This window comes from Xiphophorus hellerii, chromosome 17, assembly GCF_003331165.1.
Source record: "Xiphophorus hellerii strain 12219 chromosome 17, Xiphophorus_hellerii-4.1, whole genome shotgun sequence".
NCBI lineage: Eukaryota > Metazoa > Chordata > Actinopteri > Cyprinodontiformes > Poeciliidae > Xiphophorus > Xiphophorus hellerii.
This window is the reverse complement of record NC_045688.1, coordinates 8,591,452-8,619,392: the sequence shown is the minus strand read 5'-3', so window position 1 is coordinate 8,619,392 and position 27,941 is coordinate 8,591,452. Positions and strand designations below refer to the sequence as shown.

The following is a 27,941-nucleotide window of genomic DNA, read 5'->3' as shown; positions in this document are numbered from 1 at the left end:
AATTATACTTCGTACTACTGAAAGCTATTTGTTCACTCTTTAAAATGTAAAAATAAACTGTTCAGAGTAGAATCAGGAGGCATAAGATGCTAGCGGAAATGCTGTCAAAAACTTTTATTTTGAAGGCACAACTTCCGACATCAGTCTGGAATCGTTAGCTTGACTTCGTTTTTCCTTTCTGAAACCTAAACTTTGGGATAATTCAATGGGAAGGTGAAGGCGAAGCATGCCGCTGTATTGAAAGGTCAATAAAGACTCTTTTTGGGATCTTAGTATTCTTGAGGTTAAATGATACAGCCGGAAACTATTTCTACACCGGAAGCGGTAAGTTGAGCAAAGTTTAATTGAAGTTTTGTTCAGTTTTCTGGCAGAATTCAAGATTAGTTGGTTCTGGCGTCGCTGGACTGCTGGCTTAATTTAATTAACGACTCCAGCTGCAGCTTCTTTGTGTAATTTATAAGCCGTCAACCCCTAGCTCTGCAAATTAATTGTTTAATTTATGTAAAGTATATATAAAACGTTTTGGGGTCTTTTTAACAAATCTTAGCAGAACGTTGGGTCACTTGGGTCATAGTATCAGTGATTATTGAGAAGAGGGACAAAACAGGTCCTATGGATAAAGCACAAAATTTTAATAAAATATACACAAAATATATATTTTTTAAATATCTGACTAAACTAACCTGGGCCATGTGAGCACAACATTGTATATTTTCCTGGTGTTAGCTGAATCTTTTTTTATTTTAAACTTTGTAGTAGGTGGATGGTGTCTTTAAAATCCCTTGTCCTGGAGCAGAACTCAATACATTATAATAGTTTAAAACAATTAAAGGAATACTAAGATAATATGACAATTAAGTATAAGTATTAAAATAAATAATTACAAAAGTATCAATAAATTTAATTAAAAATCATTTTGATATATTTTCCAACTCAATTGAAATTTGTCCCAGGTTTTTGTCATCAAAGTCAAACATAAATTGAATGTAAAAAAAAAATCTGGCATTATTGGGGGGCACCAGAACTTCTGAGGACCCCTTGACCTCTTTCTCTTCCTTTGCTAAGAGGGCTAAGCAGCGCCAGTTAGCTAATGTTATTCTTTAGTTTTTTTTTCTGTTTTATTTCTAAGTTGTTCGTCACAACCATGATGTGTCAACACCGTAACTGACAATTTACAAAGTTTTTGTTAAATAAATGCTTGATTTTTAGTAAACTGTAGAGATTTCACAGTAGCTACAATATGGCCTCCTTCAGAATAACATCATAAATTGAGGTAGTTTGGCATTTTGTCGACTCCGTCAGAGATTTTAGCTGAAAGTGTGACTCTTTCGGTGATAGTGTTGACAAATCTCACTTAAATGTGCAGTTAATTCATTTTAATGTCTTTTACATAAATGGCATTACTTCACATGTATAAAGTTTTTCTTTTTACTCACTCGTTTGTCACCACCTTCAGTTCTGTGTCAACTCCATCAGATGGACTTTATGTTGTTTTAAATATTTCTTTTGTTTCTTGAGAAGCATTTGTCTGTAAAAATATCACTAATAGGGTCATTAAATAATTTTATATTTATTTTTATCAGATGGTGTTGACAAAGTTCTGCGTCAGGTCCATTAAAAATGTAATTTTCAAAAAATGTTGCAACTGGGAGCCTGCACCTTAGCATCTTTATATTTCCAAAATATTATTCATCATATTTGAATACATAAGCTTGAGGAATAATTAAATTTTTTAATTTAAACTCATTTTGTCCCACTTCTCAAGAATCACTGGTATGTGAATTACTGAAAATGTTAAATCTACTATCCATAGGCTATGAATGTTTTTTGCTTTTACACTTATTGTTTTCACATGCCCTTTAAGTAGCTGTGAAATTTTGAGTTTAAATTATATCAATTTCTTTAAGACATTTTGGAATATTTAGTTTTATAGCTGCAGATTAAAGTATGAACTTTAATGTAATGTATTAAAAAGCATTTTTTATGAAATGTGGGGGGAAAGGACAGAAGAATAGAGTGTTTTATTCTTAAACCTTAAGTAGCTCATTAGAAGGAGATGGGCTATTTATTAAGGCCAGATGATGCAGATTTAAACCTTTCCAGATAATATTTGCTCATTAATATCTTGTTCCAGTAGTGAACAAAGGAGCTTTACACCAATTTAATATAACAAAACAACTAGAAGTGCAGCATAATTTTATGCTTTTTGTTAGAAATACTTTTGCCCCTTACAGCTATTATTTGTTTTTGTTACAGTTTAATGTTTCAGTTCAGTAAATGATCTGATTTATATAAAAAGTGGTCAGGAAATAAATTAAATGGAACCTGTCTGTAAAGTAGGGCCACACAATATGAGTAAAATCTAAGAAATAATTACATCTAACTAGTTGTTTGTAATTGTGATTTTGAACATATTTATATTGTGATGACAATTTTTGATTAAATATATTATTCAGCTTGAACATATGAGGGTAACGATCTCAATGAGTTAACCGCTGCTGGTTAAGTCATTGCTTATTAATCTACTGATTGAACTTCCCTTTTTATTCCAGGCTGATAAATGGAAAACACTAAGATCAGTCAGTTGACATGTTGGCAGATATATATGCATATATTTAAAGAAGCAATGTAGTTATCTAAAATAAACAAAACAATCTACTGAAGTCAACTTGAGGCCTTAAAGACCAAGAATAGATTTAATATTTACATAGAAGGATCTGCAGTAACGCTCCTTTGTGCACCTGGGATGCAGCAGTGTGTCACTAAAGGAGCTCTGCAGTTCAGGAACAGCTTCAGGCATGAGGGGACATTGACTAAAAGGGATTTTTTGTAGCTACAAAATTGCTTGGATGCTGTTTAATTTTTCACACACTAGGCATTTAAAATATGAAGGTAGACAGAAAAATATGTTTTAATCACAACTGAAACAGTTGAAATATTGAATGCTAAAAATCACTCCTTTTCCTACCTACCTGGCATTACGGGTTTCCCTCCTGAAAAACACACTTTCCACCCTCTGAATATTAACACATCTGTCCATTGAATGTGTTCGAAAATAATTCATGCAAGTTAATGTTTTTACTTCAGGTTTTGTCCAAATCAGAACTTTTACATTTCCATTGATTTTGTGCTATTTTTGCATAATAGCAGTCTCTGTTTGATAAAGAAAAACCAAAATATAGAATATGAAGTCTTGATTATTCATAAGCTGTGATAATAGGTGTTGTTTCTTTGCAATCATGCAAGGAAATACAGCAGAGGGACATGTTTAGACCCCTACACTATCTCTGCTGTCTACTACCAGGTAATTTGTAATTTCATGAAGAATAAAGCCGATTGAAAATATTTAGGTAAGACCTTATGTGATGCCTAATTTAAAATACGTTCTAATATTTTCATTTAACTGGACACTAGTTCGGACCAACACAATGTACATGTGAGTTTTAAACTGTGATGTAATGTTTTTAACATTGACTCAAACTGTTAACCTTTAGCATTAACTTTGGAACAAATATTAGTTATTAAAACTTAAAAAGTGACAAAAGGATCTTGTTGAATCCCAGAGTCTCCAACAAGTAAAGTATTTATAACAATCTCAACTTGTTTTTGAATACGATCCTTTCCTGAGCTTTTTAGCATTTGTGATTATTTGTATGGATAAAGTACAAATAGGTGTATCAATCATTTGTTGCACTTGTATTCTTGAAGTTGACATAACATTTACATAGAATGACTAAATCTTATCTTAAAACAATGTAGAGTTTGTGAGGTCAAACTTCTGTTTTATAAATATGAGTTAAATAAAAACCTCCCAGTGAGAATCAGCAGGACCTTCTGGCAGCGCCATGCGTACCTCTGCTCTCTTGGCTTCCCCAGAACTGAAATCATAACAAAGGATTTTGTGTCCCTCAGTCTTTGCAGCCATATTTGTACTCTGAGCTTACTCACCCAACTAATGGCTGAGTCTTTCAAAAAGTTATACTGATGTTTTCTAACCTTTTCAGTTGGGTGGCTGAAGGTTGCATAATGACTAAACAAAAGAGTCATTTATTTCACTCTAATAGAAAGACAAAATTAGGGTTTTGTTATCAGAATACTGATAGATTTGTAGCTTCCTGTCCTTATCTGTGTTGAAGTCACGCGTCCAAAAATTGCCTGGGCCTTTCTGTCTCTGGAACCTTTTATCCTTTCTGCATTCCTTGCATTTTTGCTGTGGTGTCTTTTGGAAGAAGCAAGCTGTCACTTTCAGATTTATAGGGATGTTTACATACTTTTAAAATTACATTAAGATATTAGCTTAATCTAAAACATTTGCTTCAAATCATCATGGCAACAAGAATATTTTCTTTCCATGAGAGTTGTGTATAGTCCTCTCTAAATTGAGCTCAGTTGATGCTTCAGTGTCTGAGCTGGTGTGACAAATGTACTGTATATTGTCTGTTTAGCTGTTGGCTTCAGGATTACAGGAAAATGGAAGTTTCTGAGAAGGAAGACATTTCTCCACAATGTACCAGGAAGCGCTTCCTGTCACCAGTCTGTCAAGGTCTTCCTGAACTTTGGGATGTCTCTCTTTTAGTTCTGGTCTATTTTTGCATAAATAGTTTATTTCAGCATTATTTTATCTTTAAAGCAACAACTTTGAGATTAAGCCATAAGCCACCATATCTGTTGGCTTCTTCTTGATAACAAAAGGAAAGATCTGCAGTTTTTCTTGGCTAGCTGGGAAGTCTTACTCATTTCCTCCAGCTCTTTTTTTTTTTTTTTTTTTTCACTCTTCCAGTGTGATTTGTGTCTCTGTAGTTGGGGCCACGTGGAAAATCTGCAATAACTTGGGATCAGTGTTACCATGCTACCATGTGAGTCTGGGAAAGACAAAGGCTTGTTTGTGTGGCGCGTCAGTGTGGCCACCGCCACTGCAGAGAAATAAAGCAGCCGTTTAAAGTCTGGCTGACGTTTCTGTCAAACAATCTGACCTCACAGCAGCTCAGACTAAAAGTCCAGAACATATCTCATGGGGGAGGGTAAACAAAAGAGGAGTGTTTGATGGAAGCTTGGCTTTAAAGTGGGGCCAAAATACAAAAGTTAATTTCATGTCTGCATCATTACTTCTATATATGTATCTTTAAAAATTCTCCAAAGATTAAATAATCGTTGGCGTCGTGGGGTGTTGGGGTGTTTGCCCAGGACACTAAACAGGCTAGGACCGCCTCTAGACAAGAGGCTCATACTATTTCAGCAAAATTCACACCATATCTATGTAGTCCAAACATTACCATCATTTTCCCACATCTAATCTGGTAATGTATAATCTGGATTTTATTGTGCGCTCCAGATTTAGTTAATTTTTTCAGAAATCTTCAATCGGTTAGTTCTAAACCAAAACAACTGCTCGGATGAACTCTTTATTTGCAATGTGTGGAAATTAGAAACAAAATAATGCCATCCCTGGATGAAATCAACACAAAAAGACTTAATTTATTCAAATTTTTATGTTCTTTAGGAACATTTCTCTTCCTGATTTTTTTGGTTTTTTCACACCTGTCAAGACTTGTTCAGGCAAATGAAGTAAAAATCCCTATTTCTATAGATTCCTTAGGAATATTGTATGGAAGAACCCTGTAAAAACCATTAATAGCAAAACAATTAGGCCCAAAAAATGCAAGTTGTTTCTGCCAAATTCAGACAATAAGCCTCGGATGGTTTAGCCCAGGGGTCTCAAAGTCGCTGCCCGCGGGCCAACTGCGGCCCTCGGGACGATAGTTTGTGGCCCCCGCCTTAATATGAAAGTTTAATGTTAGTGCGGCCCGCGAGTTTGATATAATTGGCACTTTTCAGTGTTGTGTGCGGAGCTGAACGAACTTACCAATCACGGTGGAGTATATTGCTCTCGGGGGCGGGACATCGGCCAGGCCTATTTGCATTTTCTATTTGTCATTATTTGCATGCGGTACATGCGCAATTTCCGCGGCCGCTCCCGCTTCACGTGCTTCAGCATCCAGTCTAGACCCGGAAGTTGCTGATCAGTGTAACGTAATTAAGGTTAGGCGCTGTAACGCTTAGGTTGTGTTTAAGGGAGGAGAGGAGGCAGCAGATTCGTCAGGACGGTCAAAAACTCACAACCACACTGGTACTGGGAATTCCACAGTGTTGTCCTTTAATAAATACACTCTTCACCAACCTTACAAAGCCCGGTTGAACGGCTGCTATATTATCAGACATGAAAATTGAGCAGCGTCCAAACAACCCGTAACATTACTAAAAAGTTAGGGAGCTAACATGTCCGTCTAGCACGTTTCTCCCACGCTCTCTACAGAGAAGCCGTGGCGCATACTTCTGACATCATTAGCAATACTAGAGTATCTTAAAGAGACACTACACAATTACGGCTGTTACAGCGCCTGACTACGGCCAAATATGGTAATAGGCAATCAGAAAGGTTCGGCTGAGGAGACCGTGTGTGTGAATGCGGCCTAGCCTCACCCAGACTCTACCTCCAGCGGCCCCCGGGTAAATTGAGTTTGAGACCTCTGGTTTAGCCAAACTCAAAAACTGCATTTCAAAATGAATGCTAAGCAGGAGTCAGGTGATTTGTACTTGTGTATAAATCTAAAAAAAAATGTTTAAAGTTGACAGGAAATTTGAAAATATCACTTATAATCATGTTATTGAAAGATTGGAATATTAGCACCTGAACACCAACCATAAAGTCTTTAAAAAATGCAAACATTTGGAAAAGACATAAATAAATAAGCAATGCTTAGCCTGGTGGGGGCACAAGTAAAGCCTGGTGACATTGGAGGAAACACTGATGTTGTATTACGTACCTTTGAAATAGAGGTTATTACTCATTACCCCAATTATCTTTACCTATAAAACAAGGAAAACTACATGTACACCAGGAGTCTTAACCAACCAGTGTTTTGGATGGAGCCTAAATGTAAAGTCAATTGTGTAAATGCTGCCTCCATTTAGAGTATGTTTGCATCAGCCTGAACCAGACTGTGATTGACATGATTCTATGATCTCATTTTCTGATTTAGATGTAGGTTAATCTTATAAATGCCAGTTCAAACTTTAGGTTATATCTATAGATCGTGTGTGTGTGTGGATTTAGTCGCTGCGTCTGTTTAAAACATCTTTGATAGAGGAGTGTAAGCACTGTCTGGAACAAACTGGTTTCACCCAGCATGGTTTCACCATCACTATATGCAACTGGAAACACACATTGTCATAGAGTCCTTAAAATGTTGAATTCATTCTTATGTTAATGAATAATGCGATGCCATTGGATCTAGATGCATTATTTTTCCTAGAAATTATACTGCTTCCCCTTCAGTGAGCCAGTTTGGTTAAGAGTTGCACATCTGCAGCACAGCTGGAAGTAGGCTGCAGATGGAAAGAGGCTTGTGAGACTGGGAGATCAACGTAATCCTATCCTCGTATTTATTTTTTAGGATTTCTACTCCTTCCTCCCTCTATATGCTTCTCAGTCCAGCTGCTTGATATTTAAACCAAAACTCTGCAAGAGAGACTCTAGTTTAACGTAGAAGGAAAGTGATAAGATGAATAATGTTTGGTTGTTTTTGGCTGCAGATCAAAATTTTTTGTATTTTCAATTATGTTTAATTTGTTTTAGCCACATTCTTTAAGAACATTTTTAAAGTGATCCAAAAGTTTGGAACCTTCCTAATTCACATAAAATGTCTGTGGTTGGAGGTTTACTCCATTTTTTAAAAAACCTGATTTTTGTTAATCTGGTCCTGGATCTCTGTGACTGTCTGGTTTAAACAAGTTTGTTCCTTCATTCAGTTGCGCTCAGATGTTTATGCTGTTCTCATCAGGGCAGAATACACTTTGGGTTCCTTTGAGGGGGATTTAACAGGAGCAGGATGCTGCGTGTGTGTGGGGGCGAGAGTGTGTGTGTGTGTGTGTGTTACAGTAAAAACAAGCTGAACAACAATAGAGGCCTGATGTCACTGATAAATAAGGATGTTTCAGGCTCTGGTTACAGAAAAAATACCTGCTGAAGGAGCAGTTCTGGTCTGAAAGCTAACTTCATCTGTGTTGATAATAAATGTACACATTTCCAGTGTGGTTTTTTTTGTTTGTTTTTTTTTTTTGTTGTTGGATCATTGGAAATGTTTTGAAATGTGGAAGGTCAAAAATGTCAGCAGGGATTTTGGTACCAGGCGTTAATGGAGACTAACCTGCTCAGGAATGTGAGTGGGTGTAGCGCTCAGCCTCCACTCACTGTGGGCGTCTGGACTCTGTCATCAATCACAGTCCCCCCATCCAGACCCTTGTTTGGATAGCTTGAGTGGTGGGATCTCATCTATGGGCTTTTCTCTTAGTTTCGGGTCAGAAAATCACAAATTTATTGTGATTGATGCAAATACAAAAGGAAAATAATTAGGAATGAAATTCTGTTTAATTTTGCTACAGATTTAATCATTTGATTTGGGTGCATTTAATTTTGTAGGGAGATAAATGTACACATGTAATTGCTGAAAAACTGTTCTCGTAATTATTGATCAGTTTTAGGGCTGTCAATATTTGGAAAACATGTAGACACCAGTAGATGGTGTCCAATGGTTGCTATGGAGACTTAATGATCCCAACAGGCCACCAGTTTCTGTATATTTGCTCTTTCTTTTTTGTGGTGGCCGGATAAACTTGGGTTCTTTTCCAGCCTTGTATTTCACAATTCCAGTCATTCCAAAGTTTGTAATTATTGATCTGACAGTAAATGTTGACAGGTTTGGATGTGTATTGTCCTAATTGAATGGAATGTTTTCTTGTTTATCCCATTTTAAAGAGTGGCCAAAAGAAATCTGCTTTTGTGTCATGTGATCCTTATAACCCAGGGGGGAAATGAGGTCTAATCAACTTTAATAGTTAAATAGACTTCACCAGAAAGTTTCAGATTTTCAGCTAAAATCTTATTTTCTGTAAAAATTACATCACGTGTCATGTTTTCATTGATTTAGCAAAAGTTATGTAAACAAGCTTCTTCTCTGTGTCAGGCTATCGTCATAATGGTGCCAAAAGGTGCTATTATCTTATTTAAAACTGTTTTGTTTTTTTTGTTTTTTTGCCAAGACAAGCTATTGGTTCCTTCCTTCTGTTTAGGAGTCTTTGTGTCACACTTTATTTATACCCTAAGGGAACACAAAGTCATGGAAATTTGATTAAAGGTTCCTAGACACTAATCAACGGACGTTGGAAATTGGAACAGCTCTTAAATTATTTTATGGGAACCGTAACCGTCACCACTAGCTGTGATGACAATGTGGGGCATTTCTTCGCCCTCACATGGGGTCCCAGTAGTGGTTGAGGGGCTAAACGTGGGAACTTTATGCTACAGAGACGGCTGCTTATTGGTTTTCAGTTTTTCAGGATATTATCCTGAAATTACTTCCATGTGGGCTATTAAGAGTCTATCTGTAAAATGCTAAAGGGGATTTCTCATGAAACTCATAAAAGCATTTTCTTTTTCTGAAGACAACCCCGACTTTGCCTTGGAGCTGATTAAATTTTATCTTTACTGATCTGTTCACCATGTTGAATCAGCGCATCGGGATATTTTATTTTCAGTATTCATGTATTATTAGACTGTAGGTTTCTCTCAACAGCTAAATACATAAAGCTCCTGCCTTGAGAATGAATGATTCCCATTAAACTACGGAAATACTTCAGTAAGATGTCCATCTGTGGGACTCCTTAACCTGAACTCCTCAGGGCATCGTTAAAGTTAAATAGAAAAGCAAGTTGTTTTCTGTTATTGCTCAGTAATTCGTTTGCTGTGGATGCTGCAAATCTAAATCAACGTGAACAGCATTTTGAAAGAGATTCCTGCCTTTTTTCTTTGCCTGTGTGCTTAAAGGAAGCCTTAAAAGTTTATATATTGAGGTCATTGGTTTAATTACACTCCTAATGCTCATTTGGTACCCTGAGGGTTCTGACCCGGTGACCCCAGAGATGGAGGAAATGAAGCAGAGCTGCTGTTCCAGCCCCCTTCCTCCCTCCTGTTGCGTCCTGGCGCTGTGCGTACTTCACACCGTCTCCATTTCTGCAAATCACATTTTGCTGGAAGTGATGAGTGACTCACTTTAGCTACAGAAAGACATGTGATGCGTGTTGAGCAGTCATGGGGATGCTGTCCAGCTTTGTTATGGAGGTTTGAGATGCCGATCATGCCAACGCTGTAAGACTGGAGACCCCTGGGAGAATAGTACTTTTATTCCTGATAGCAGCACCGGAAACACAGCCTGCTGGGTAATAAATCCTGGAGTGGAGATCACTTTGTTTTTGTCTCTGAGGCTGAAAGGACTGCAGGGTTAATTTGATTCAGTTTTGGAGAAGAATGAAACCCTGTACCAAGCTGACGTACAATTCCTGATAATGCAATTTCTCTTTTTATTTAATGTAAATTTAAAAAAAGAATACATCTAATCATTACAAATCAACATAACGGACTTGTTTCTCATAATCAGCTCAGCAAAATTGTTAGATTTTCTCATGGATTTGCTTCATGCTGCAGTTAAGGTTACAGTTTTGAGGACTTCATGTGAGTAATTTGCTCATTATTCTCCCCCCGCTCGACGGAAGTGGCTCGTCTTTCCTGTTTTTCCTCGCGTAGCGGCTCAAAACATCCTTCTGAACGAGTTCCAGTCTGTATTCTCACAGTGTTGCTGAGGCCTGACATGGTATAGCGGAGCGCTCTCATTATTGCACGCCGATTACTGATATACAGGACTGCAGATTTGTGGTTGTTGTTTAGCAGAGATCTGTAGAAACTGTAATTGCTGCTGTGGGTTTTGGTTTTAATTAAGAACAGCTGGGTAAGTGCCTCTTAGTGTCATTTGTCAAGTGTTTTTCTGTTAATTTGGATGATTATGGCTGATAGTTAATGAAAACTCAAAATTCAGTTTCGCAGAAAATAACACAAAAATCCCATCATCCTCTTTACTTGTTGCTGGTGCAGGAGTGGCTTAACTTGGCAAAATGTGACACTTTTAGCCCAAGTGCTGAACACATTTTTTTCTTCCCCTTAATTTTTCATAAATATTCCTGCACATAACACTCTAAACAGTCAGCGTTTTCATCAGTGAGCTTTTAAAAGCTTAACTCCCTTGAGGAGGATTGCAGTGACTCTCTACTAGACAGTCCTTCCCTATGATTGTGCATGGCTACAACATAAAAAATCGTTTTTATATTGGGCTAATGTAATATTTAAATGTTTAGATAAGTTGAACTATGGGTTTTCATTACTTGAAAGCTTTATGTGTCAAAAATAAACCTATATATTGCTTGAAATTTACCACTGGGTGTAATGAAGCTAAGTTTTAATTTATTTACTGAAAAACTTTTTCATATGTTTGATTTATTGTAGTTCACCTGTTATTGTTTGGCCCTACTTAGCTGCTACTTAGTTGTATGAATTGAATAAAGTTATTTATTCAACAAGAGGAACGTTTAACTTTTTGTAAAGCAAATCTGACTTGACGCTGCAGGGCAGCCAGACCCGCCCTACTGTTTGCTGAAGTTTCCAGAAGGCAGAAGATGAACTCTCACAATACTTTTCCTTTTATTCTTAGATTTATTATCAGGTCACATCTGCTAATAAAGCTAAAAATTGCATTTGTGCAATTTTAGCTGTTTAGTAGCTGTTTTGAAGCTGAACTTAAATCTTCCCCTCTTTTTCAGATTTGTTGAACAGAAGATGATGTCAGACGCTAGTGAGATGTTGGCAGCGGCCCTGGAGCAGATGGATGGGATCATTGCAGGTAACCCCTCTAAACCCGAGCTTTTATACAATTGGGCAGAACGTGCTATGGGTCTGCTCCCATCTGGAAGACGTTAAACTGCAGGCTGCAAAAGCCACTCTCATTAACTGTAACTCGTTGTCCTCCTACTTCTCCTACGTTTGCTTTAATAATGAGTTTGTGAAAATGGAGGCGTTTTGAATTCGTCTGAAACTGCCTCTGGATCCCCGCATCACTGCATGAGAGAGATTACAGGAAGTTTCCGTCGTCCCTGCATTGGTGGAAGCTGATGACTATTCAAGCTCTGAGTTTGGAATATGAACTTTTGGCTCTTGCTCGGTTTACTTCCACTGCTGCAGATGAGCGGACCAGCCTACAGATTTACAGTCCCCACTTTTCCGCTGATGTGTGTAATTATAGCGCTGACCTTTACAGTGGGAGCGCGACGGCTGATCACATGACACCCACTGGTCTCTCCCGTTTCCGCAGAAACCGTAGCCATCATCGAGCCTCACCTCCTCGCTGCTGTGATTGTCTGAATATTTTAGTATTCATTTGTTTATTCGGCTCCCTCGTTGTTAATCCGGGAGATCTTGATTACAGCTGACATTTAAGACGGATGGCATGGAGCCGACAGAGATGCATGATGGGAACATTGTGTGTTGTGGTAAAGTCATAAGGCTGATGCATATGAAGCAGACAGAATTAGAAACAATGCAGAAATGGAGAAGATTGATTATTTGCTTTACACTGTTTGATGGATTCTGAAGTAAGAATATAATGAACAATAATTATGAAGCTTAATCTGTAATTTGAGTTGCTCAATTAGGAAAAGGATGATGTCAAAATAAAACAATAAGTCAATTAATCACATGATAAATTTAAATTCAATAATTTCCATTTTTGTTTATACAGATATTATTATTCATTTTATTTATTTCTGTTTTATTTATTTTGGATATTTAAAATATCTTCCAATTACAGTGTTAAATGTTCATTAGAATTTAAAGATTATTGATCTTTGATAATGGGTTCTTGCATTATTATTATGCCATTATTCCCTTTATATTACTTGAAAATGGTCTCAAGCAACAATATTATCGTTTATCGCAATAATGTCTGTGGGCAAAACTTGTTTTTTTTCCTGTTTCACCAAAGACTTGATGCACTGTAGTGGAAACATTTCTAGGAATTTCCTCTAATGGTTAAAATGAGGATAAAATAATCATAAAATGCAAATGGATTACATTCTGATTGATGGTTGAAATGTCACAAAGTGAAAAGAAATTTAAGGTAATGGATACTATGTTACAGTAAGCTGTACAGGATCATATCCTATGTGGAGATATGCTGTAATATATTTGCAAAAGCAAACAAAAAATGTATGGTACCTTAAAGAAAACTGATAGCGAGGGTCAGAACTAAAAAAAAAAAAAAAATTAAACTGATACATCTGAATTAGCTTTAACCCCTAGATAGTAATGTTTTCAAATAACATCATTTTCCTGGTCAATTAGTTCCAAATGAAGACATTGATCATCTTAGCATTGAATCTCCTTTTATATAAATTGGAAATGCACTGAGTCCAGAGCTATATTGTTTTAGTAAAGTTCAAGCCTTTATCTGCATTTGCCATCATTTAAATCCAGTTTTAGTCAGAGAGCTCTCTAAAGGAAACCATTCAGATTAATAGGGACACAACAAAGCTTGTTTACTTCATCATGTGACTTGGGTTTAATGGACATGAGGCTGTTCTCCACTTTGTTACCTTATAAAATCGCCACATTTTGGAAACAGAAGTAAAAACCCAGTTGTGTAAAAAGATTTATTTCTTTATCATCTGCTCTCTCCTCCCACAGATTAACATTAAAATTGTTCTCAGTCATGAATCTTTCTGAAAAGTTAGAGTGCAGCTTTAATTCGTCTGGGAACACATTTGATTCTCATTTAGGGTTTTCACCCCCATTTCAATTACTTCTAGTTCTGTCATCGCTTTGACTTTTTCTTTTCTGACTCATCAGAAATAAATTTAGCTGCCTCTTAACTCTTCTGTCTGCTCCCGAAGGCTCCAAGGCCATTGATTACTCCAACGGGCTGTTTGACTGCCAGTCGCCCACGTCTCCCTTCCTGGGCGGCTTCCGCGTGCTTCACCTGCTGGAGGACCTCAGAGCCGCGCTGGAGCTGATGGACAACGAGGAGCGGGACAACCTGCGCTGTCAGATCCCAGATTCCACCGCAGAGGGGCTGGTGGAGTGGCTGCACGGACGGACAGTAAGAGAAGGAGAGGGATTTTTACGACCTGGAGGCTTCCTAAGCTGTAATTAATGTCTGTGTTTAAACCACTGGAGCCACTTCATTCCCGCAGTTTTAATGACTCAGTGAAAGATGGAGTGATTTCAGCCGCTATCGTCACAGACCCGACTGGTTCTGATCTAACACAGAGGAGGAGAGATGAATAATGTCTTACAGAGACTGTAGCGTTCTGATTCAACATGGAAATGTATTAATTTAAAGTAAATTTTCAGACCCAGTTAAGTATGAAGAAAAAAGTGTAGAAAAATTTGCATCGGCACACAGCAGTGGCCAAAACTCAATTTATGGATTAAAATGATTTGTCTCTTTAAAAATGTAGTCAAGCAAGAAAGAATTATGAAGCAGAACATATATAAGTATTTCTTTTTCTGCAAGAGGAGGATGCTTGACATCATGACTTGACAATAAGTACAGTAATGTTTAAGCGCTGAGCTGTGGAAACTGCTAGAGGCGTGCATCACGGCTTAATATCTCCATTATCTTCATTACTCACACTAATTTGTGCCACCAAACATGCAGAACAGGTGAAGTTGAGGCGTTTCCTCAGGTTTCTCTGATTATCAATAAAATAATAGGTTTGAGAACCAACTTTGTTTATTACCTGGACACAGCCAGTAGTTTCCACCTACTGGTTCATCCAGCCATTTGTTTGACCTTTCCTACTTCTTCAAACTTTACTTCAAGGTTCCATATCTAAATCCTGATCTACTTTCATATTTCCACTCTGAAAATGGTCTGAAATATGATGGAGAACTTTGTAATAACTTTGAATTTCTGCCTGAAAACCAATTTGGAACTTTGATTGTTAATCAAACGTATTAAACAGCTGAAGAATTTGGTTCTTATTGAATTTGAATTTGAGCCAAAACCCAGGAATCTTAATCATTTGCATCTTAATCTATAAAAGATTAAGATGAGACCTCAGATTCATCATTGAGAGACTCGCCTTGGTGTACCAAAACATTTGGAGAATTTCCACAATTTAATTTCCTGTCGGCTTTATTTGCATATTTAACTAAATTCCTGCATTTATGGCATCAATGGATTTTTTTTTCTTTGTTTAGATAGCATACTGAATGATTCACAGTGGCCTGAAACATGCAATCAAAGAATCCTCAGAGGTTTTTTATTGGCCCAAATATTAGCAAGTCGTCCTATTTGCTGTAGGCTGAGATGAAGGCAGAATAAAATAAAGACAGTGCATTCATCTCAGCATTGGAAACTCACCATTGTGTTCATATGACTCCAGGTATCAGACCCGTACTGAGATTCTGTTTTTGTTTTCTTTTTTGTAAACTGAGATTTTAATTGCTGCATTTCGGGCCTTTTGTTGTGGCCTACAATGATAAAAATTAACAAATTTATGCTCTTTCTAAAATAATTATGCCCTAGATATTTTTTTCACCCATCCTTTGTTGATTCCTATGGATTATGAATTTTGGCTTCCTTTTGACAAACAGTAGAAATGATGGCCTGTTCTGTTTCTTTCAGCCCAACGTCCACGGCTCTGAGGCCGTCTACCAAGAACGTCTTTCACGGCTGGAGAGTGACAAAGAGTGTCTTATTCTGCAGGTTTGTGAAGAACAAAAAACGTCCATTCATTGCTGCAAAACACAACAATTGCTAATAAATATCCAATTTGGTTTGATTGTATAAATTTACTGTGTAGTTAGCTGAGCCAAGAAGGGCATTGTTTAAGTTTTCTGGTGGGGAAGGGGCAAAACTTTAGATATCTGTACAAATTTAGGCATGAAAGACTTAAAAAAAGACAAAAACTGAACTATTATAGTGGTAATAATGGATATAATTTCAAGCTGCTATGCATGAAGTAATGGTATACTGGCTCAATATGAAAGTTACTGGAGAAAAATACGCTACCACAATTATTATATCTTTCATTTATTCCATCATCTTTCTGTCATATTTGTTAATTTTTCTGCAAATATGAAAAAAAAAAGGTCCGTAGAGTTTTCATTCATACCATAAGGATCAGAAAGTCAGGTGTTTTTTTTATTTATCTCTATAATGTAGAGTTTTCATTAGCCTAATCATAATGCAAATTTTAAAAAGAAACACATTATTGTGGGTATCCAATTTCCCAGTCACATAAACTTACCAAGTATTTTTAGTACTTAACATTGATGAAAAAGTACCAGTTACATTGGCAGTTAAATTTATTATAACAAGACAATTTCCCCACGTTATAAGTGAAATGATCTGCCAATGGAACTAGAACTTTTTCATCAATATTAAGGAATTATTTACTTAAAACAAGCTCCTATATCTTGCTGAAAAGGTACTTGTAAGTTATTTTTTCTCATTTGAAGTGTATTAAGATATTTGCACTAAAAATGAGACTAAAAATACTTGATAAGATTGTGTGTTTTTGCAGTGTTTTAGCAAATAAACAAGTTTTTTCTGTTTTCAGTAGTTTGCTGCTTTAGGATTTGCTAGAACTGCTTAAACGGTTCATTAGATTGCATATCTCTGTTTTAGGGTTCTTAATATTGGAATCAAGTCAGGTTAAGCTCGATAATTTAAAAATTTTAAACATCCTAATTAAAGTTGGCGTTCCTGCAGGTCAGTGTGTTGACAGACCAGGTGGAGGTGCAGGGAGAAAAGATCCGGGACTTGGATAAAAGTCTGGAGCTTCATCGGGAGAAGCTGAATGCTGCAGAGGAGCTGCTTCAGCAGGTGAGGCCGCTGCCGTCATTAAATGGAAATGAAAGCTGTTACTGTTTTAGAAAAGACTGTGCTACTTTGCTGACCATCCGTGCTGATCCTCAGGAGCTGCTAAACCGGACGGCGTTGGAGACCCAGAAGCTGGAGCTGATGACCGAGGTGTCGAGTCTGAAGCTGAAGCTGGCCTCTTTGGAGAGAGATCACAGGGGCAACGAAGTAAGACGCCCCCCCCCCCCCCATCCGCTCTTTGAAAATGTACTTTTAGTGGCTGTGAAATGGAGCAGCTATCTTTTGAAGTTGCACCTGCACTATGAATCCTGGCGGCCGTCCAGTCCGTTCAGTCATTGTTTTTAGAGTCACAAAGGTCCGTCTCGCTCGGCTTGAGGACTCGGATCTGTCATGTGGTGTTGGTTGAACTTTTTTAGGGGGTCACAAAGGAGGCCCAAACTCCCTTCTTACTCGAGCAGCTGTTTCCTGACAGAATCTCCCCAACCCCATCCACCCACTCAGATTTCAGCTTTCCAGAGTAAAAGTAAGAGTTTCCATCGTGTCCTTTTACTGCCTGGGATAGAATGTGTGGTTTTTTTTAAGACTCTAAAAGCACAAAGGACACATAAACCGTTATTCATCTATGAATGTTTATTTTTCTTTCTATCACCACTTTAAATTAAACTCCTACAGTCATCATGTTGAATTACCTGGCAGACACACATTGCATAGAATGTGTGTTATTCTAATTGCATAGATTAGCTCGCTCATACTGTTGCCATAAAAAGGCAGATTTGTTCACATCAGCAAAACAAACAAGAAAAAAGTGATCAAAAATCAGACTAAAATCAAAATGTCTTAAACTTCAGTTGGTGAAACTTGTAAAAACAGTTTTACAGATAGAAACTACTGATCAGGTTCAAACCCTGGCTGTAGTGACGGACCTGACTATTCAGAGACAGATAAAGACAGTTTCAAAGTCAGCCTTTGTAAAGTTGTCTTTAATTAATAACTGGAACATAGATTAATTCTAGTCCAACCTTCACTTAGTACTTTATTTTGCCACTCCAGTTGTTTTTTTGTTTTTTTTTAATCATCACCGCGGACCGGCCAAAACTTGGCAATTTTGCTGCTGCTGGCGTGGGGAAGAACCGTCGGATAAGGTTTCTGCGTGTTGGTGTTCTCGCTAAAGCCTTTTTTTGTTTTTTTTTCCCGATTTTCCCTTTACGACAATCTTACAACGTCCTGCAGTGTGTGCTGTGTTACGTGGTGGTGTGTTGAATATGCCTGATCTAAAATCAGGCATATTCAACATTGTCTTGGCCCGATTATCGCAGCCTGTGGGTTTTTTTGTGACTGGGAGCGAGAACGCAGCCTGTTGAATGTGACAGGTAGCCAATCAGAAAGCGCGGTGACGTAAGAACGGAGGGAATCCCAGACAGTTGACATGGCAACCGAGAGTCCGGTGGACATCAGAGATGATATGTGGAAATGTTTATTACTATATGTAAAAGTCATTTTTATATATGTTTATTATATGTGGTTATGTTTATTCAGTTAAAAATGTTAACTACGAAAAATACAACTCACCTCCAAATCACAGTGCAGCAAACAGAGCGGCTGCTCCCGCCATCTTTTATCAAACACCTTTTCTATTTGTTACATCTTTTATCGTTTAAAATGAAGCCACAAACTATCACTGCTGCTTCTGCATCCGTGTTTGATTATTCTAAATTCACGTATGGTATGTTGGGGGTTTTACTGGCTTTTATTCTGGAATCGGGATGTTCGTGAGGGGAACATCCCGATTCCACCGAGCAACACACGGCCGGTGTGTTGCTCCGGCCGTGTGGCTGGACACACGAACCGATCGATCTCGTTGGACTTTTATCGGCTCGTGTCATGTGTGGTCACAGAGGTTTGGAAATTGTCCCATCTGGGAGTGATGAGACAATGACACCCGAAGTGTTGCTTAAGCTCAGGGTGCCTGGTCTCTATGTAGCGAAGCAGTTTGAAGGCTTCATTGCCTGATTAACAAGCCGGTCACCATATTATTTAGAGTGGGCTTGGAATGTGGGAGTCACCTACCGGGATAAATAAATTCTCCTGTCTCTTCTTTGGGCCTTTTTCCCTCGCAAAGAAACTTTCCAAAGACATCTGATCTGTTTTTTACTCATTTTGCTGCTTGGGCTCAATGTCGGCACGCAAGACGTAACCGAGAGAATCCGGTTAAAGAATTTTCAAAATAAAAGATCCTCCAGACTCAAAAAATACATAAAACGGAAATATTTAATTATTTCTTGTGCGGCCCGGTACCAGTCCGCGGACCGGGGGTTGGAGACCACTGATGTAAAGCATTTTGAACTACTGTATTGCTGAAATGTGCAAAACAAATAGAGTTTAACTGCTGTGCTAAAATCCATTCTAGTTAGAAATAAAACTGAAATTTGTTTTTTCTGCCAGGAAAAAGTTTCTGAATTCTGGTTTGAAAACTTAAGTCTCATGTCACTCCTTTGCACCTCTTTTTTATGTTTGTTTTATTGCTTGGTACTAAAATCAAGCTTCTCTAAATAGTATCTGCAGGTGGTGCTTTGTGTCTGTTTATGAATAATTTCATCTTTATTTTTCCTCCTTAGGGTTTGTACCAGGAAGTGACAGACCTGAGGTTCAGGCTGACAGACATGGAGAATGAAAGACTGCAGTGTGAGAAGAAACTAAAAGGAGCCAAAGTGAGTGTTTGTTTTTAACAACCATAACTTACTCCCATCTAATCATCTCTGCTTATTATTTCGTTCTTGAGCTCTAAACTTTGCTCCTGATTTTCATCTTTCATTTTGTTAATGTTTTTGTGCAACCTGCTTACCTTTTAAGCATCCAAAGTGGAACTCAAAGCGCTTCACTGGAGATGAGGTGAAGGTTTAATCTCCAGCCTGTTTCTTCTTTCTAAAAGCTCCTACTGCTCACCTGCTGAACACTGCTTTCCTGACTTTCATCACACTTTTGTAAGTGCCTCAATGAGTGCTGCTTGAGTTTTCTGAACATTAATCTTTTGGATAAAAGTAATTCATTAGCACCTTCAATTTTCTGCCTAAGCCCGCATAAGTTTGCACTGAATGCTGTCTGTATCACAAATTAAAATACTAACTTATCCACTTTTCATACGTGTGATTCTAACTCGGTTAATTGAAGGGCTGATTTCTGGACAGTTTTTTAAGATAAATGTATACAAGTTGAACCTGTTGCTGTCCTGCCTCGGTCTCTCAGGCAGAAACAATAAAAAATGGAACATACCGCCTGGTTCATGTCTTTTCAGATATGACTCTTTTTCAAGTTCCTGTTGCTGCAATTTGACTTATTTTGACCATAACTCTGTTCAGGAGGAGATGCAGGATCTGCAGAGGCAACTGGAGGAGCAAGACCATGAGCTGAGGAGGCTGAAGGGAGAGACCCACCACAAAATTGCAGGGGTAGAAAGAGGTGTGAAATGTTTTCACAACAATCTGAATTCCTTGTTTCTTTTCTTATTTCTTGTCCTTTAACACTTGAAAAAATAATAATTCTTACAGCCACAGCATCCACAGAGTGTCATCTATTTTCTGTATTAATTAGTTAAACTCATTTTGTGTCTTGTTGTGAATTGGTCCTCATCTCATTTCAAACGCATCGTTCCGTTTCTCCTTCCACCCTCAGCTGACTTTATCTTATCCCTGCAGTTTTTAACATGAAATCATCAAGCAAATTTGGTCTCTGTAGGTTTTTGTTAGGATTTCTCTGTCACTACTGCTTTGGAAAATATTTCTCAAGATTCATTTGAACACCAAAAAGATTTTTTTTATTCCCTGGAGTTGATGAACATCTTTGTTTACATGTTGAACTGACGTAAAGTCCTGAAGGAATTCTCTAGTCTGCTCCTCCAGAATTTTGCGATTGTTTCTGAGATTTGTTTTTCTTTTTTGTGCAGTCAAAATCACTGATTTTGTGGGACTACTTTAGAGATATTTGCAAGGAATTTTACAATATGTTTTCCTCATTAAAACCCCTTCCAAATTATTGATATAGAGGCAGAAACATGACAGGGGCTATGTAGTAGAAAGAAGAAATACTGCCACCTGCAGGTGGGAGTTGGCAGTTACTTAAACTCAGTGTTTTTGACAAACAATTATCCATTAATGTGAAAAAATTCATGAGGAAGGGACTTCCTTGTTCAATAGCAGTTAAATTTACCAGTTCATGGAGCAACTAAGAAATATTTGTCAACATTTGAGAAGGGAGATGTTTCCCAGTCCCTTTATTTATCTATGAATCCATCCAGTGATTTTAATTAAAGTTCAAAAATACTTTATTGATCCCAAAGGGAAAAAAATGTTGTTGTAGCTGATATTAGTTCAAATTCCTTAAGGAGTTATTGTAATGAATCTTGTAGCAGTTTGTATTTAAGGAAGCCTCTGACTGAAGACACTGGTTTCTGAAGACGGTCTCATGAAGAGGATTGTATATATATTTATTTTTATGAAGAATCCTTCTTTTATTTATCCATCTGCTCAGATGTGTCATAACTAAATGGTGAACTTTGGGAGTTATACTTTAAAAAGTGGACCAAAAGAACTGGTTAGTCTGGAAACTCGAGACTGGAAAGATTTGACTGACTGGTCCAGGCTTTTAGCACCAACAAGCTGAAATAAGAACCCTGCTGCCCTGCAACTTGAGTCCCTGTTGACTTCATTATTTCTTTTTATTGGCTCCTTGAAAGCCACACGGAGTTGGAGCTTAGCTTCCAGAACAAAACTTTGGTTTTGTCATCTTTCCAGATACAGAGATGGTGAAAATAAAGAGGGTGTTGGAGCTGCTGACGTCAGAGAACGATGAGAAGGTACAGAGCAGCATGTCAGCAGCTCAGCAGCTGCTCCAGCCTCCCAGATGTGTCATGACTTCAGCTTTTATTTTTGTCTGCAGGAGAGAAGGATTAAAGAGCTGGAGGAATCACTGACGAAGTGCAGGAGAGTACAGGAGCTGGTCAGAGGTGAGAGGATCGTTCACTCTGCAGATATTACTCATAAAGTGCAAATAACCCACCATGATGTTAGACCCAATCAGTAAAACTATATTTAACTGCAGAGCTTTTTTCTTTGAGATTTTTAGAGCCTTAAAAGATGAAAGCTCTGAAAGGAGATTATAGCTTCTTTGTGGTTCAGTGCATGACTGTATGAACTGCTCTCTCACAGAGAAGCTGAAAGAAGACGACTACGCTGATATAACAGATGATCCCTTGCTTTCTCTGTCCATGGAGGTGGATCAGGTCACCCTGGAGCTTGAGGGGGAGGCAGGAAGGAGCTGCGATGAGGTAAACACAACTCTGTCCGAACAGCTGACACAGGATGAACCCCAGCCTGGAAACTTCCTTCAGAAAAGCTCCAATCTCGGCCTCCCACTCTGAAATGGTCTCCCTGAAGAGTTCAGAGCTTCTGTTATGAATTAATCATTTTTTCTTCTGTTTTCTCAGTCCATACCATGCATAGCAGTGCTCTCTGAAATGAATGAACTGGACAGAGAACGACAGCTGCAAGCAGCGCAAAGGTAAAACTAATTTAAGACATAAATTGGCTGAACTTTACTGCTCCCTTCCTTATTATTATTATTAATTTGTCCTGTTTTCTTGTCCATTTGCTTTGGAACATTTTTGAGTCACTATGCTTTGGGACATGTTAAGTTTCACAGCTTTCGTAGCGTTAGTTATTCACAACTTGAACATAATGTGCAAACGGAACCTAGCCTTACATTTCATCGAACGGGCAGCAGGGGGCGACTACTCTTCTGAAAATGTCTGTTACTTGACGAGTTGATGATCTTTTAATGCTTAGAAATGGTTATTAGACAATATTTATTATAATAAATATTAGAAATGTCTATTATAAGACAGATTCTGTTTTCCTTATATACTAACTTGACAAGAATTTAGATGAGTCAATTGATAAACAACCGTTTTGTTTTTAAATTAATACAAAAGCCATCTTTTTAAAAACATTTTTTAACTAGACCTCAGTTTTATTTTGGGTCAGTGTTCCACAGAAAATCCCAATACATTCAAGTTTTTAGTTGTTGAACAAGAAAATGTGTAAAATTGCAAGAGGAGTGAAAACTTTTGCAGTTTCCTCTTCTTTTCCCAACCTTGTGGTTTACGCTGCTGAAACACTATGAAGTCATTAGGTTGGGTTTGTAGCAGCACCAAAAACCATGTGATTTTACTTGAACTGATTGTTTATATGAGCCCACTAGCAGAACCAGATGTTGATCATTTCTCCTAATGAAATGTTTGCATCCTCAATCTGGTGATTTCTGTAATTTTCTGTTTAAAAAAAAAAGTCAACAAATGAAACATCAACGTCACCATCTTTAGGTTTTCTCCACTGCACATAAACCTTAAAGAACTTATGAACAAAACTAGTTGAGGATAAAAGCAGTTTGTGTTTGTCTTATTCACCGCAGCTCAGTTGTCCTTGTGGAAAGTAGAACTTGATCCATGATGCTGCATTTTCCTTCTGTTCCCATTTGCTGGTTTTTCAGTAGATGTTTGAACAGCATGTTTATGTTGTTTCTGACTGTTTGAATTTTTTTTTCAGCTCCTCAGATGATTCACATGGTGACGGTTCAGCTGTAACTGGCAGCACTGAGCAGGTAGAACCACCTGAACAGCACATAGTGCCATACATCTATAATTTATTTAAAGATACATATTTTATTGAGCTTTGATTCTTCATCTGTCCTGCAAGTACTTCTGCTGCCATCTAGTGGTTTTTTTTTATTTCTTTTAGGTTAAGAACAAATCAGGAACTGCTTCCTCTTCTAAGGGGAACACAAGTGACGGAAATTTTGGCAGCAAGAAAGTTCGTGCTTCATTTGGCCGTGGCTTTTTTAAACTGCGTGGCGGCAAACAGATGGCCAGTTCGCCCAACCTGGGTGAGCAGAACTTTTTTTTGTTTAATCACTTTTATGGTTTCTTAACTGAAACTGCATCTGGAGTACCACTGATTGCACATAGTGTCATTATTAATTAAGAACGATACCTAAAATAGATTCTGCAGTGACAATAGAGACATCATATTGTTTTTTTTTCTACATGACACTAAATCAGTTGAAGAAATCCCCAGTATTTTGCAAAAGTCGGAACAAAATGCATGTATTTAAATGTTATTTTGTGAGGTTAAATGAATCAAACTCTGATCTTGTGTACGTTGCTTTCTCTTTGACAGCTGAGACTGAACGTAAAGGCACAGATCACCTCGACCTCGCTGGTGTTCCTCCACAGAAACCCCACGATGCGGCTCCTCTTCCGTCATCTCCAGAAACCAAGAAGAAGTCAAGCGGGTTCAGGAAATTCTTTGGCAGGTAAGTGTATGGCGTATAGTGTGATCTTTGATTGGACTCAGAGTTTGTATGTTTAAACATGCGTCGCTTGCAGGTTAAAGAGAAGCCACTCCACCTCGTTTAACCTGGACGACGGAGCTGAGACGGAGTTCAGGAGGGGCGGAGTCAGAGCCACGGCCGGGCCTTGGCTCGGCTGGTCACGCGACTCAAAACACGTGTAAGTTGAGATTTGCAATAATTGCTTATACCAACTGTTTAATCTGAAGCAGTAATTAATCTGTCAGTATTTCATTTGATACATGTCTGCTTTCTGTTGGTATATCTTCTGTTCTTAATTCGTTTTACTTCACATGTACATTTAACACTCAGCTGTTAAATACCATAAATACAACAGTAAATTAATAACTCGTGGAAATAACTTTCTTGATAAGGTCAAATTAGGTCTAAAATAAATCAGAGAAGTCAAACCTAATTAAACCTATTAAATACTGTTTACAATTTTTGGAAAAATAAAAAAAATTCTGTACTTTTATTGATGTCATTTAGTTAGCTTATACCAAACTAATGCTACATTAACACTGCAGGCTTTAATGCTCAACTCCAATTTCTTTGTGAAATCAGATTGTGTCCAAATATATGCAACTTGTAAGTGAACTGCAAACAACCTGAAGGTGTGCCACCTGTGCAGTAGAGGGCGCAGTAATGCCAAATGTAGCGAGCGCCATGAAGAAGAAGTGTCAGCGACTGCAGAAGTAAACATGGATACTAATAGTGGAGCGTGTCTTCTGATTTTTAGAGTTGTTATCCGACCAGAGCCAGCACATTAACCATTTAATCCTCATTAATGTCCGCCATGGTTGTTGTTTTTCTTCCTGTTTGCACGAGTCAGGACACAGAATAGTGACGTTTGTCTAGCATGAATGACGTTCATTTCAGATGAAGGCAACCTGGCTGCACACAACCTAAGCGTTACAAACTCATTTTAGTTTATTTCTGACATCATGCTATAGATATCCAGCATAAAGAATAGCTACAAATATTAAGCCTGCTCTAATAGATTAAAGTAAAGTAATAGGGTGGTAAATAAAAAGACCCAAATGACATGAATTATTTATTATAGAATCGGAAATCATTTAACATCCAAAGACCTGTTTTTTCACTTTGTCCATTTATTTTTTAATTTTAATCATTGTCCCCATCTGCGCCATTTTGTGTGAATGATGGTTTTGATTTAATTTGCTGATAATGGCTGGGTTTTCCTGCTGAAATGACTAAGAGTCGTGTGTCTGTGTTCAGGGCCGTTGACGTTCCTTTATCTCTGTGGAGGAAAGAGGATGTTTGTGCCTGGCTACAGGAGCAGGGCCTCGGCTTGTACTCGGTTCAGGGTCAGAACTGGATCAAATCGGGACAAACGTTACTGCAGGCATCACAACATGATCTGGAGAAGGTGGGAGTAGTTTCCTGTTCACAAATTACAACTTCGCTTGTTTAATAAGGTTTAGAATCACACTGTGGTAAGATTCATGTATTTTATTCATTTATTAAGAGATAAACAGGATGTGATTCACTTTAAGTGAAACTCTTCCTGTTTTCCCTGTTAGGAGTTGGGAATGAAGCTGCCTCTCCACAGGAAGAAGCTGCAGCTTGCCCTGCAGACTCTTGGCTCAGAGGGCGATGACCTTCAGGGCAAACTGGACCACAACTGGGTCACCAGTGAGTGACTGTGTTTCAGAGCAGACCTGCTGTCTCCAGCAGCGGGTTTAGTTTCTGCACTGATGTTTTCTTTTTCAGGATGGCTGGATGACATCGGCCTCCCACAGTACAAGAGCAACTTCGATGAAGCCCGAGTTGATGGACGCATGTTGCACTACATGACAGTGGTGAGCTGGGAGCTTTTTACAAGGTTCCCAACAAGTTTGGATAATAGAAAAATGTTTCTCTAGTACTCAAACTCCATTCTCTGCTTTAAAACACCTGAATTAAGTAGTTTGGTCATTTGTAGATTGTAAAGAAATAAACAAAAGAATGAAGATGTTATGACTTTGCTGCTGTTTCTTCGTCCTTCGTAGGAAGACCTGCTGTCTCTGAAGGTCGGGAGTGTTCTTCATCACCTCAGCATCAAGAGAGCCATCCAGGTTCTGCGTCTCAACTCCTATGAACCCAACTGTCTGCGGCGCCGCCCTTCTGATGAGGTATTATGAAACCTGACATTTCTGCTCTGATTCACAGCTGATGCTTTCTAATATTTCATTTTGTTTGTGCAGAGCAACATCACGCCGGCTGAGATCTCTCGGTGGACCAACCACAGAGTGATGGAGTGGCTGCGCTCCGTGGATCTGGCAGAATACGCGCCCAACCTTAGAGGGAGTGGAGTTCATGGAGGACTGATGGTGAAAACCTCATGAGTGTTTTTAGTCAGGAACTTCCAGAATCGAATCCACTAACTGCTTTGTGTGTTTCAAAGGTGTTGGAGCCTCGATTCAACGTGGAAGCGCTCGCCCTCCTGCTCAACATTCCTCCCAGTAAAACCCTGCTGAGACGCCACCTGGCCACACACTTCCACCTGCTGGTCGGCTCAGAGGCGCAGCGCCTCAAACAGGAATGTCTGGAAAACCCAGATTACAGCGTCCTCACGGCAACCGCTAAGGTTAAGGTAATTAATCACTGCAAATCTGCTTCTGTGGTTTAATGTCTTTTTGGAAAAATTGCACTTGCAGCACTTCTGTTTATTTCAGCCAAGACGTTCATCTTTTGGTGGTTTTGGCTCTCTGAGGAGGAAACGTCATGACGACGGAGAGGATTACATCTGTCCTATGAACGTGGAGATGCCGAAGAGCAGCAGCTTCCAGAGAAAAGTCTGTGTCTACGAAGAAACTCTGGACCACTTTGAGCAGGTAGAGGTGTTTCCACTGCAAGTCATTCTAGATTAGGTTTACTAAGTAAAATCTGAGCCACGTCTCCTTTTCCACGTAGATGGAGGATTCTGAAGGAACAGTCAGAGAGATTGGAGCATTTTCAGAGGGAATCAACAACCTGACGGTATGAGGCCTAGCTGATCTGCTAGTACAACGTTTCCATATTTACTGGAAATGTGAAATGTTACTTTCTGTTTGTGTTTCAGAGCATGCTGAAGGAAGATGAGCTGTTCCAGGTGATCTCAATTTGTTCCTCCGATGATAAAACAGAAGCTCTCGACTCCTCCTGAGAAGCAGGTTACATCTGACCAAAGTATTTAGTCTCTATACTGTGTTTATTGAGGTTTCTCACAATATGCATGAAAATAGTTATTTTGTTTGCAGTAGAGGAGGCTGATTTGTTACAATAAATAATGTAGGTTCAGCAGCTTCCTGTGGAGTAGTTCTGAGCAGTCATTGTCTTACCTGCAATATAGAGTGAAGTTTTGAGAATCAGGAAAAAATTCATCTTGGAGAAATAATCCTTGTATTTCAGAAGTGAATTGTGACTGTTCATTGCTACTCCAAAGAAAAATTAAACATTTGTGCCACTGTAAGCTACATTGAAGTTAAAGGGATAGTACTGACTTTTTAAAAGTGAGCTTCTGTTAAACTCTAAGCAGTTGGATGAAGTAATTTTAAGACAGAACTTCTGTGTTAAAATGACTGCAGTGTCATGAGAAACGCAAGATGCATCTGCTTAAAGTTTAACATACGTTCATTTAAAAATCCTGCACTGTCCCTTTAAGCCCAAAACTGTGAAGCAGGAAGTCACTAAGTGAGCAACTTGTAACCAAAGAACTGTTTTTGGAAGCTAAATCTTTGAATTTGAATTGTTTTGGTAATAAAAGTGAAGAAATAAATGTTTAAATTCTTT

At 38.3% G+C, this 27,941-nt stretch overlaps 1 protein-coding gene across 1 annotated transcript; it reads left to right on the top strand.

Annotated features, from left to right (window-relative positions):
• The first annotated feature begins 180 nt into the window (after window positions 1-180).
• Window positions 181-27,935, top strand: LOC116737006 (liprin-beta-1-like). Its single transcript, XM_032589945.1, has 25 exons — window positions 181-324; window positions 11,707-11,786; window positions 13,831-14,036; window positions 15,570-15,650; window positions 16,659-16,772; window positions 16,866-16,976; window positions 19,385-19,477; window positions 20,126-20,225; window positions 21,557-21,618; window positions 21,702-21,768; window positions 21,971-22,089; window positions 22,249-22,322; window positions 23,366-23,420; window positions 23,558-23,702; window positions 23,996-24,131; window positions 24,205-24,327; window positions 25,407-25,557; window positions 25,712-25,823; window positions 25,902-25,990; window positions 26,180-26,302; window positions 26,375-26,500; window positions 26,575-26,763; window positions 26,846-27,004; window positions 27,084-27,149; window positions 27,232-27,935. Exons 2-25 carry the CDS (start codon window positions 11,723-11,725, stop codon window positions 27,313-27,315), a joined length of 2,649 nt encoding a protein of 882 aa, XP_032445836.1. The 5' UTR covers window positions 181-324; window positions 11,707-11,722; the 3' UTR covers window positions 27,316-27,935.
• The last annotated feature ends 6 nt before the right edge of the window (window positions 27,936-27,941 follow it).